At 38.3% G+C, this 12925-nt stretch overlaps 1 protein-coding gene across 1 annotated transcript in view; it reads left to right on the top strand.

Moving 5' to 3' along the window:
• Positions 1-12688, top strand: part of ubash3ba (ubiquitin associated and SH3 domain containing Ba) — a 52355-nt gene extending 39667 nt beyond the window's left edge. Inside the window, exons 4-14 of the mRNA XM_053486044.1 lie at positions 330-528; positions 1375-1544; positions 3382-3590; positions 3677-3833; positions 4125-4245; positions 5804-5926; positions 6983-7075; positions 7386-7530; positions 8439-8545; positions 8808-8917; positions 11572-12688. Of these exons, the coding sequence (XP_053342019.1) occupies positions 330-528; positions 1375-1544; positions 3382-3590; positions 3677-3833; positions 4125-4245; positions 5804-5926; positions 6983-7075; positions 7386-7530; positions 8439-8545; positions 8808-8917; positions 11572-11709 (1572 nt within the window). The 3' untranslated portion in view covers positions 11710-12688. The remainder of the gene's footprint in view (positions 1-329; positions 529-1374; positions 1545-3381; positions 3591-3676; positions 3834-4124; positions 4246-5803; positions 5927-6982; positions 7076-7385; positions 7531-8438; positions 8546-8807; positions 8918-11571) is intronic.
• Positions 12689-12925: the final 237 nt, after the last annotated feature.

The following is a 12925-nucleotide window of genomic DNA, read 5'->3' as shown; positions in this document are numbered from 1 at the left end:
AGATCACGCCAGTTCTTTCAAAACTAACGTTAGGGAAATGGGTCAAACACATTCTGGACAATTTGTGGGAACAGTTTGCAGTTGTTCCTTTTATGAGGGTCATGGTCAGGTGTCCAGATACTTTTACTTATACAGCATACCTACATTTTTATCACATCATCTTATACATTTAAAGATGTTTAAGCTGACATGGCTTAAAATAACATACAGTAGTCTGATAATAGTAGTAAGACAGAAAGAATGAGATTATGAGACTTTTGCCTGGAGTATGTGTTTCAGAAGTACTCTTTGGGTACTTTATACATATGTTTTTGTGTTTATGTATCCAGTGTACAGACGCTAAGGCCGAGGCACTGTGCGAGGCGCTGCCAACTGTCGTGGGACAGTGGCGTGGCCGATTTCCCTCCCCGCTCCCCCTGGAGCTCTACATCTCCTCCAACTTCATTGGGCTCTTTGTTGAGGAGAAAGTAGCTGAGGTGCTGAAGAACTTTGCAGCGGATTTTGCCTCTGAAGCTGCGGCCAAAGCAGGTGAACACCTTTAACTGGCTAAAATGTAGATATTGTTGCACTTTTATCAAGTATATTGATTGATAAATCCACTAATATAAAAACTGAGACTAAAGTTTGAACATTTGATGGATTGGTAGTGTGAGGTTAATGATGTGTGATGTCACAGACCTCTACCCCCATCCGAAGTTGGCTGTTAGCCCTCTGGAACACCAAGATAAGGCTTTTTTACTTATCAGCCTTTATTTTTAAGCCTGCAATTTTGAAATTTGTATACCATTTATGTTCTTGGATGTCAGCATTTGGTTCCTTTTTACAGATTCTCTGTAACATAACAAGGTGTGGTTTTGTTTCTCTTATTAATGACACGAAAAGTAAAAGAGAATCTAAAGTGGAAATTGCTGTTTATTGCTGCTATAGTGTAACTACAATGCAACTGGAACTTGTCTTGCAAAAGTATAAGCAGTTAAAAATACGTTTTTTCCCAATGAATATACAATTATATAAAGATAATGAAACATAATGATCGCGTCTGATTTTACTGAAAGGAACATCACAATATCACTTTACTGCAATTTTATCATAAATTATAAATGTATTTCAAGTACATGCCTAGATATATCAAATGAGGACATGAAAGTATGCTTTTTATGGCTTTGGGTTATTGATCGGAATGTTGGGGGTTAAGCCCCAGCACGATCAAGTTGCCATTGTTGTGCCCTTGTGCGAGGGCCTTAACCCTCTCTGCTCCAGGGACACTGTTTCCTGGCTGATCCTGCGCTCTAATAAAATAAAAAAATTACTGTGCTGTAAGGTACATTTTGACAAATAATTGAAATGTCATTTTTATCTCCCTGTATCACACAGATGTTCATGTGGAACCACATAAGAAGCAGCTTCATGTAACTCTGGCCTACCATTTCCCAGCCAATCACCTTGCCTCACTGGAAAAGCTGGCTAGGGGAGTGGACGTGTCTCTGGGCAGCGATTGGATCGCCGTTCTGTTCTCACGGGACATCCGATTCGCCAATCATGAGGTATACATCTATAACTCCTCAGTCATTTAAAGCATTTATTGGAACCTTTATCTGCTATCATAAAGGTGCTTTTAGTTTTTTTTTTTGAAGCCCTTTCCACTTTGCTCAGTTCTATCTATAGATCAGCCAGGATGGACTGAACTTCCCAGCCTTTCCGGTCAGGGTTTAGGTTCAATCAGATCTGCCTCACATCTTTTGCCTGCATGCGGCATACATTTATAGCACTTTGATGTCTGAGTGTGTCTGTAATGCTCACTGGAGCTTAACCGCAAAAGCAACCTATACAGTATTCAAAGCTGATCTTTATAATAAGAGGCAGGTTGTTCACTGAAAAAGGAAAGGCATCAGTCATGTAAGCATTGTGCATTACATTTTACATTTACATTTTTTATGCATTTACAATTTTACTGCTGGGTATTCATGCAAACAATATTATTATTGATTTGTTTACTTCAATCACTAGAAGAGGTACTACATTTCATATTAAGTAGCTTGTATGATGTTAATCTCTTAATGGAGTAGAAAGTCTTGATCCACCCCAAAAATCTCCAATGTGCTGCTAGGCCTACACGTGAACTCTTTGTAGTTCCCTGGTTGTCTTCTTAAACCTTAAAACACACAGTCATGTTTTTCATCTTTTGTATGTCTCTAACTGAATACACCCATTAAACATACATAAAAAGTGATGGTGGAAAAAGTAAGTGAAACAAGTAGTGCTCCAAGGTAGTGGTTTAGCCCAAACATTGCTGGTGTGCGATGTTTCAGCATCAGCTGAAATGACCTTGCAAAAAAAGACATCTTAGAAGATGTACAGTACGAAGAGTTGTTGATATGCATGTCTATTAACAGAACCAGTTAAGTAACATGACTACTCTCTAGATGTGGCCATCCAGGAAAGATTACATCAGAGCCACAACACAGACTGCTCAGTGAGATAAAGAAGAACACAAAGCCAAAGTCTTGAAGAGTTCATTGGAGCTGGTGTCCCTGTGTCAACCATGTTCAAACCAAATCCATAGCAGGACACTATTGAGGAAGCTGTTGCTCTCCAAGAAATGCTTGCAGCATGCTTAAGGTGTGCCAGAATCCAAGGTAGCACTCAATAAGACTACTGGGATAATGTCTTTTGAAAATACCAACATGAAGACATCATTCCCACAGTGATGCAAAGGGGAGGGGGAGCATCATGATATGTTGCTTTGCTGCCTCTGGACCTGGACTGCTTGCCATGTACTCTCAGGTTTATTAAGGACACCTTCAAGATGAAGCTCAGAAGAAGCCCTGTGGTAGAGCTGAAAATCTAAAACTTAAAGTAAATCTACTGCAGAATGGCTCCAGAGACACTAAACCTGCTTTTTGGATTGGCCAAGTCAGAACAAACCCAGACCTTAATGCAGTAGAGATGCTGTAGAAGGACCTCTAGAGAAACGTTCACAACCTGACATTAAGCAGTTCTATAGTGTTGTGCAGGTGTAACCCACAGCTACAGGAAACACTTGCTTGAGGTTAATGTTTCCCTTTTTTTTTACCTCCATCACTTTGTATGTTTATTTGGTGTGTTAAAACGTCAGGGGAAAAAAAATAATGCACAATTTAGTAAGAGAAAAATAGTATGATGTATATAATATTAATATAACAATAATATTTTCATTTTATTATCTTATTTATCAATATATAACATATAGCAATACATTTAGTATTAAATATCCATAGGATTTTTTGTTTATTTTCCTGAAGTATGTGTATTAATTTATTATTATAATTTTTTTTTACAACTTTTGAGTTATACACGATTACCTGCAAGGATTTTTAAATTTTTTACTTTTTTTTTCCACAGACATTGCGGGTGATGTATCCATACACTCCCCAAAATGAGGATGAACTAGAACTGGTGCCAGGAGATTTCATCTTCATGTCTCCAGTGGAGCAGGGCAGTGCTAGTGAGGGATGGGTTTACGGCACGTCTATGGGCACGGGGCTTTCCGGCCTGCTACCCGAGAACTACGTCAACCGAGCAGACGAGTGTGACACATGGGTGCTTCATGGGTGAGAGAGCCATGTTACGCACTTGCTAGAATAAAGTGAGCAGGTAGAAAGTGTTTGTATTAACTTAGTTTCTTATGTTTTTACAGGTCCCATTCTTTCCTCAACTGTACCTCTCCAACTGTAAGCAGTGGTGATGGTGCAGTAGGCGGGCCTTTTTTTGATGGACAGCTGGATGGGCGTCTCCTTGATGACCACAGCTCAGCAGAACACCACCCTATGAGTGTCGTATGTCATCCAATGCAGGTGAGCCTCACTCTTACTGTACATAAAGAAATATAAACATGGTTAAACGTGCACTTTGTAGCGTTCTTGCAGAGCAACACCATAATTCTTTTTACATTTATAACTAGCTTATTAAGTGAAGTTTTTAAAAGACTGACCAAAAGATTTGAAACATTACTCAAATTTTTACATTGTTGTGTATTTAATCAAGGTACTTTTATGAAGTAGTGTCTTTGTTGTGTAAAATGCCCTTTAGTTATAGTACTGTACTGTATAACAATTAATGTGAGCATTTTTCTTCTTGGCTTTTAGATGATGCGGACCAATAGCCAGCCTCGACTGCCCAAGGGAACTCTGTTTGTCTGTCGCCATGGTGAGAGGATGGACGTGGTGTTTGGAAAACACTGGATTACTCAGTGCTTTGATGCCAAAGGTCAGAGTTCATGGGTCAGGGGATGTTTACATATCTTGATGAGCAGATGAGCTTGCCCAATGTTGACAGTTGCCCTTATTTTGTTTCTCACTTGAGGATTCCTGTTGCTGTTTCCTGTGCAAGCAGACTTCCTCATTTTCTTGATTTTGTATACAGTATATGAGTCTTAGCGCCTAAAGAAGGCGACTCGGTTATAAAGCTGTATCTAAGCTACATAAGGTTATTAATTTGATAGTTAGATGTTTTGCTAAATTAAGTGCTAGTATGTAAAATTATTATTATGTACACACACACACACACACACACACACACATGTAGAGAATAGACAGGCGGTATGGTGGCTTAGTGGTTAGCACCGTCACCTTGTAACTCCAGGATCCGTGTTCGATTCCTGCCTTAGGGTCTGTGTGCATGGAGTTTGCATGTTCTCCCCTTGTTTCGTGGGTTTCCTCTGGGTACTCCAGTTTCCTCCCACAGTACATAGACGTGCAGATAAGTGGCGTTCCCAAATTGCCTGTCGCGTGTGAATGTTGACCGTGGTGGGACATCCGGTCGTTACATGGGAATAAATAATTCACAGTCCCTAGTTGGACTACAGAGCTTCCAAGATGGATGAATATGTATAAACAGTTAATTGAATCCACATACATATAATTATTAAGTTTTTACTTTATGTACTTATTCTATAACTATAAATAATTTAAAATCCAATGATTTACTACTTTTGCATTTTTATTTTTTGGATGCAGAAGATGATGTTTTGAAATGTTCGTATGTAAATGAACTAGTGCTAATCCGTACCATTCAGAGAACTGCATAATGAGCAGCAGAGAAGGCCATCTTATATGAGGTCACACTGGGGGCTTCTAATTGGTTTGTTTGAACCCTGGCTTCTTCCAAAAAATTGGAAAAAGTTTTTTTTTTTTTTTTGTACACACAGTTTAGACACATCTGAAGGCCAAAAATATGAATGCAAATTAAATTTTGCATAATAGGGGCCCTTTAAAGTGCAAATGTGACCTTTATATTAGGAAGCTACTATTTGCACCACTATGGAAGTACCACATAAAGTATGGGGGAAAAAAAAGTACAATAAGCTGTTACATAAAAAGACGACATTAACAACACAGTAATCAGTGATCCGTTGGGGCAGGAAACATGTGTTCTATTCTTTTTACACCACGGCAACCAATAATGACATTTTATTCGTTGAAAAAGAAACCGATTGTAGCTGTTATTTCTTTGTAAAAAAACAAACAAACAAACAAAAAAACATGGTACCAGAACGTAATGGTAGTATAAATCTATAATAATTCAGCATGATATCTATTTATGATTAAAATGTTACCATCATATTTATCTGACCAAATCTTACAACTATGATTACTCAGTCGATAAACTTTACTAAACCTTCTGAGCCTTCAAGAAACGGAAGGAACTCCATTTACATTAGCACAATCCCATTTGATCACGTCAAGCGTTTAGGACACAGTGACACTGTTCTGTTCACCACATCTGTTTTTAATGACGTTTCTCCTTCCGTGCAAATGTGCTTCAGGTCGTTATATCCGATCCAACCTCAACATGCCGAGTAGTCTTCCAATGCGGAGTGGAGGGTACAGGGAGTACGATAAGGACTGTCCAATCACTGTGTTTGGAGCCACGCAGGCTCGATTAGTGGGTGAGTACTATACAGAAACACACTCTGTATCAGCCTGAAAACACACAATGCTTTCCTTTATGGTAGATTTTCTCACTGTAGATGTTTGATTTCAGTAAACACTCTTAGGTAATTGTAATTTGTATGCAGTCGGGTCGATTTCCCAGCAGGAACTTTTGATTAACACAACAGTGCGAAACAATAGTAATACCAATCCGATTGCCTGAGTGGGACTGGAAGTCCTGTCGAGTGGTGAGAGCGCTGTGTCCTGACCACTGGACCTCTGGGGAACATACTGTTTACTGATGCTAGTAAATGTGCACAAATAATAACACGTGACAACAAAACTACTGGACTACAGCAGAAACAAAATCTCAAACTGGAAAGCAGCCATAAAGGCAAGAAAACAAAACCCATGTGACATCCATTTGGACCCTGTGCAAACATCATGTTAGAGTGCAGTCATGGTGTTATGGTTCCGGCTGGGTTTTTAAGTCCAAAATTGTATAACGTAGTGGCAGGATCAGCGCTGTGTGCCATTTAATGTCAATGTGGTTGCTTGTGAACTGATCGATGTACCCAAAATCTCGTTCCTTTCATGATCTGGTTACCTACAGTAAGCTGACGTTAAAACTTTGTGGTCACAGCTGGTGTATATCAAACTTGGAATCCGCTGGCAACCTTTCTCAGTTGTAACAACATTATTTTTGTGATAAAGTACACCCCGACAAGACAACACTCAAGTTAGAGCGATTGATTACAGTTAAATGAAGTGAATTCAGTGGATTAATGAATACGGCCCTGGGCACATCATTGTGCACATGAGGAAACTACTGGTGGCAAAGTGTGTTTGTGAAGTGAAGATAAAAGTGGAATTTAAGATGGAAATGAATGCTTATTCTGCGTTTTTTGCTGAAATGAAAGCTGTAACTGTAACTAACGGAAACCAAAATATGACAAATTATGCTTTATTATTATTTTCTTTTTTTTTTCCTTTTTTTATTATTATTACTATTTTCTTTTCTTTCTTTTTGTGTTGAAGAACTGTATGTGTGTGTGTTCTTCTGTTCTGTTCAGGAGAGGCCCTTTTTGAGAGTCACACAGTAATCGACTTTGTGTACTGCTCGCCCTCCTTGCGATGTGTGCAGACAGCCCATAATATCCTCCGAGGTACGCTTGCTATTATCACTTTCACTCTCCATCACTCCATTTATCCGGCTGACCTTCACTCACAATGACGAAGCACTTTGGCTATTTCCTCCGTTACTATTTTCCTCTCTTTAGCTTTTAAAAAGTTCTTCCGTGCCACTCATCTCTCTCTCTCTCTCTCTCTCTCTCTCTCTCTCTCTTTACTTATTATGTCTCTCTCTTTCTCTCTCCTTATGTCTCTCTCTCTCTCTCTCTCCTTATGTCTCTCTCTCTCTCTCTCTCTTTCTCTCTCTCTTTCTCTCTCTCTCTCCTTTTCTCGTATTTCTCCCAGGGCTTCAGCAGGACGGAAAGACTAAAATACGAGTTGAACCTGGACTATTTGAGTGGACCAAATGGGTATCGGGTTCAACCTTACCTGCATGGATTCCACCTACTGAACTGGCAGCTGCTACCTTCAGTGTGGACACAACCTACAGGTTCATATTCTGTTCCACAGTGTTTACATTTTTGTTATATCAAATTATTTGAATTTTTTTTTGTGCAGGAAGATTCTTTAGCTGAAGATCGTTTTTCCCTTTAGGTCAGACGGGTAATTAGGTATAATAAGAAATGGGTTCATGGAGTTAAGTTAAAATGCCATAAATAATATTAAAAATAAAACACAGATATTATTTATAAAAAACTTATCAATTCAAAATAAGTAAATAGCTAAATTCTGTTTAACATTCTATATAAGCAGGGCTTGTGATGTGATTTCTTGTACTTAAACACATAAAACTGACAGGCTTGAGTTAATGTTGAGGCATTTAATAAGGCTATTATTCGATAACCATAACTGTATGAAGCGGAGGGGGAAAAGTGCATTTCAGGCATGAGACATGAGTTAAATTTACAGATTAATTCAGAAATTATAATTTGTTTTAAATAGTTTGATGTTTATATTTCTTAAGATATCTGTACATAGCCAGTTTGATCACCCCAAATAATATATGTTAATATATGTTTACAGTATTATCTACCATGGGTGTTCAAGTCAAACCAGGACTTGTGATGAAATTCCTAGTAAATGCAGACAATTAAATTTTTTTTCCTAACTTCTTTTACTCATATATATATATAGAGAGAGAGAAATAAAGGTAGTTATTACTCTCATAACTCTGATCTGTTATTCAGGACAAAAAAAAGTCCTGGTTTGACTTGAACGCCGATCGCATTTCATGTTGCCTATGGTAATGACCAGCATGTTTGTCCAGCTTTAAGATTGAGTATCACTGAGTAATACAGATGAGCTGATTGAAAGGATGTCTGAGAATTGGAGGACACTTTTGATAAAGGAGTGTTTTTTTTTTTTTTTTGTGATTCCTGCGTCATCTCTTGTGCCTAGACCTCATATTCCTATCAGCAAGCTGACCGTGTCGGAGTCATACGACACTTACATCACCCGCAGTTTCCAAGTGACACGAGAAATCCTAGCTGAGTGTAAAGCCCTGGGTAAGACGCGCTGCTGGTCTTTCCTGTCTTGCAGACGGACAATTTAATATTCTAAATGTACTTTTTGAAAAGTGATCAAATCAAAGTCAAACCCATCCTGATATCACATGTTCCACTCAGGAAATACTGTTCTTATTGTTTATAAAAGCCAAAGTACTGTAACATTAGCTCATAAAGTATATTCTCTAATGACTTTAAAGCTTTGAACTGCTTAAGTGGGTGTGTTTCCAGACTTATGTTTTCCATGTGGTTTTGTGAACAGGAAACACAGTGCTGATAGTGGCCCACGCTTCGTCGTTAGAAGCATGTACACGCCAGATGCAGGGCCTCAGCCCACAGAACGCCAAAGACTTTGTGCAAGTGGTCCGAAAGGTCTGTTACATTCCTTGTTTCTTTTTAGAATGTAAATTAATTCATAACATTTTTATCTTTTATGAACAAAATTGAACATGCCAAATTAAAGTTTAAGGACCAGATGTGGAGTTCATACACTGATTTGAGGGATGGGAATGACCAGGGATTAACGGGTACATATTATAACAATACCTAGGTGTCAGTTGGATTTCTACTGTGATTCTGTTAGTATTATGATTTTATAAATACCCCAAGATTAAATATATTATAAGACCTTGAACCTTTAAAATAAAAAAAGTTACCAGCGCTCAAATGCTTTACACCTTAGCTTTATTCACCAACTAAATTTAATATGAAGAATTAAATGTAGCCCGTTCCGAATAGTAGTTTTCCTATTAAAAAACCAAGTGCAGCATTTAAACAATACAAACTAACTAAAAAACAAACAAACACGATTTATACATTTAACTTAAAATGATATTAAACAAAAAGCTACATTATTAATGACCAGCATGTTTCTTACTCATCCGTTATAATGATTCTTTCTAAACAAACTTCTACCACACGGAATACCAGTGCATGAATAGTTTAGAGCATACCACCTGTAGGATTACAAAGAAATGGAGACATTTCACCGTCTCAAATGGCTCCAAAGCCTCAGTCGCAAGCGTGTGGGCAGTTTCTATCGCGTGCTTTGTGACTAATTAGGACTGGTGGTGTTTTGAGATTGGTGTAAGCGTGTGCAATGAGTGGGTTTGGGACTAATTTGCTCGCAGAGTTTGGAGAGAAATGCCGATCGGAGACTTTTTAACACGCAGAAACTTTGATGATGCAAGACTGCAAAAAAACGCAGCACTCAGAAGCTTGTGCACTCGGCAGAGAATGGGGTATATCCAATGCTGAACGGTCATGGCAGATCAGACTGAAAACAAGAAAGTTCCGGGCACTTGCCGATCAACCGGTGCATTTCAATTATACATGTAAAAATTATAAAGAAAACAAAAAATAGAAATGAAAAAAGGGGGAAAAAGTTAGATAAATGAATCGACACACAAAAGAATCTTGATTCATAACTCTAACTGATACTGCCTTCACTTTCTGTATCTGCATCTAAAATTATTATGTATCAAACCAGTGTTTAATAGTGAAAGTAAGAGCATTTCCACAAATGCAATGTGGTGTTTGTCTTACAGGATTGGGACTAAATGGTTGTGTGGCCATAAGAAAAGCACTTATTATTGAGATTTATCAAAAAAAAAAAAATTATTTGCTAAGGAGCATAAAGATTAGACTTTTGGAGAGAAATGGGTGCGTCAGGGAAAGAAGGGGAGAGTGCATGAATATATGCATAATCCATCATGTCCACTGTACAAGCCTCTGGAGACAGTGTTATGATCTGGGGTTGCTTCAGTTGGTCAGGTCTAAACTGTTATGTGGCTGTTAAGTTGATGACCTGAATGTACTGATTGACCAGGTTTTCCCATCAATGGAGTTTTTCTTTTCAGATAGCACAGATATATTCCAGGACTCAACTTGTGAAAGAGTGGTTCTGGGTGCCTGAGGGATCATTTTCACACATGAACTGGCCGCCACAATGAAACGTTTTTATTTATTTATTAATTTAAAGAACATCATACATGATATCTTATTATGGTTGCATTGAATTCCTTTTCATTTTACCCTGGGCCGAAGATCCTTAATTCTACTGAGAAACTTAGCACATAGACGTACAGTAATTGTGTTTCTCCAGCTGTGAATGTGCCATCCCAATTTACTCTACCAAATTCTCAATTATTCTGATACTATTTCAGTTGAATTGGCTACTGCTCAATTTTAGTGACTAATAATTTTTTTATTTTATGAGTCTATCCATTACACCTGGATAAACCTTGATTATAAAATAAATTGTGCATGTTTTCTTTAGATATAATGAAATATGAAATGGCGGTGTGATTCCTTAGTGCACACACAAAAAACAAGCAGCTTGTAAAATGCTAGTAAGAAAGTGCAAACCCATTTATACACGAGACTTTGAACATGCTGGAAAACTTACCAAGAATTCTAAAGTGCTGACACTGAAACCTTCATCCATAACTTATAGATAAATGTCTCCTCACAAAAGAACATCACTACAGTATGTCAACAACTACATTCACTTTTTATGGGATGGGCTACAACACAAACGCACTATTAATATATAAACATCACCAGGAGATAATATTACCAGCCCTGTAGTAGAAATCAAACTACTGTAGCAAACTTAAAGCCTAAAGCAATTCTGCGTCTATTTATTACAAAAGAATCATGATTAGTGAATCTCATAAAAGTCATTTCATCTTGCCAAACAATGTGGCCCAGGACTATGGACTGAACCACTAGGAGGCGCTGACGTACCATTTTAGAGGCAGTATAAATACACATGGGAAATAAAAACACCTGCTACATGAACCACTATATTCTATGGTTTAAATAGTTGTTGCAACCTATTGCGGCTTATTTCCCTAGAAATTGTGAATGCTAAATGGGATTGTTTAAATATAGTTTTATAAAGGTGTCAAAACGTGGATTTTTTTTTTCTCTGACTGTTTAATGATCTGTTCACACACTTTGAATTCAGTTTTGAATTGAATCGAATGACAGTAGTCTCACTTGTCATTTTTTCATTCCTGCAGATCCCTTACTTGGGTTTCTGTGCCTGCGAGGAGATGGGCGAGACAGGGATTTGGCAACTGGTGGACCCGCCTATACTTCCCTTGACCCATGGGCCCAATCACAGCTTCAACTGGAGGGAAACTCTGCTGCAGGACTGACAGCCTCTTTCGCTTGTCCTGCCTATTAGCTCTCCTCGCCAAGGGCAGCTGAGAATCACGCTGTCATTCATGCTCTTCTTCCACTCTGTGGTGCTCTTGCACCATTAAATCTTACACAGAGCAAACACAGGCTTCCATGTGCTGCACTATTCCATTCTGATCGTGTACGTCTCCGTGTGTTGCATCAATGATGTCCGTGTCCATAACTACGCTCATAAATGTATGTCACGCCCTTATTCAGGGGCACGCTTATTGCTCGACTGCAATGGATCGGTGTAAAAGTTCAAGGCTGCTATTATCGCGCAAAGTAGCCGATGACTTCTACGGGTTTCCCATCTCAGCAAGAGTTTCACGCTAGCCGCATTGAAAGTACATCAACCGACGCTTCCAACATGGCCGCACTCCTAATCAGCCTTGCTCAGCCTTGTAGAAACTGATGCAGCAAAAGGAACATGGCCGCCGCCAAACACACTGTGAGAAAAGCAGACATGTTCAGTGTTTTGCACCAAGCTTCCAGGCTACTTTTCAATTATCTTGTCAATGGAAATCAAGCACAAGAGATGAAACTCAAGCATGACAATCAGAAAGGAGCAGAACAATAGGAAAGAAGCTGACATGTCTCAGACACACAGAGTTCACCTCAGGATGAAGTTGGTATAGGGCTTATTTTAGTAGTTTGTCAATGTTGCATGCAGAAATATTAATAAACCAGGCGTTCTTAAACTTCTGGCAGCCGGGGTCCTATTTAACAGTAAAATAAATTTCCTGCCTCATTCTGGGGGGGTCCTCTATTCCTGAAGCATCAACCTACAAATCATTTCTGGTTCCAGTTGATGTTATTAACAAGCTAACTTGTTTTTGAGTTATTGACGTTTAGACTAAACACATTTAAATAATTGGAAACAGGTTAATAGCTACAAGAATATATATAAAATCTAACTATTATTGATCATGCGTTTTGATTTCTATTGCTGTTATAAAGTGTATATGTATGTATGTATGTATGTATGTATGTATATATATATATATATATATATATATATATATATATATAAAATAATCAGTGACCCCAGGCACCATTTTGAGAGCCAGTGGTTCCAAAATAGTTTTAGTCAAAAAGTCTGAGTCACACATCAAGCACTGTTTTGAATTTATCAATGATGTTTGTTGTTTATTCCCACCATTTACATTAGTATATAAAGTGGTAGACACGACA

The sequence above is a fragment of the Clarias gariepinus genome, chromosome 24 (genome assembly GCF_024256425.1).
Source record: "Clarias gariepinus isolate MV-2021 ecotype Netherlands chromosome 24, CGAR_prim_01v2, whole genome shotgun sequence".
Lineage (NCBI taxonomy): Eukaryota > Metazoa > Chordata > Actinopteri > Siluriformes > Clariidae > Clarias > Clarias gariepinus.
This window is presented reverse-complemented; position numbering and strand designations above follow the sequence as displayed.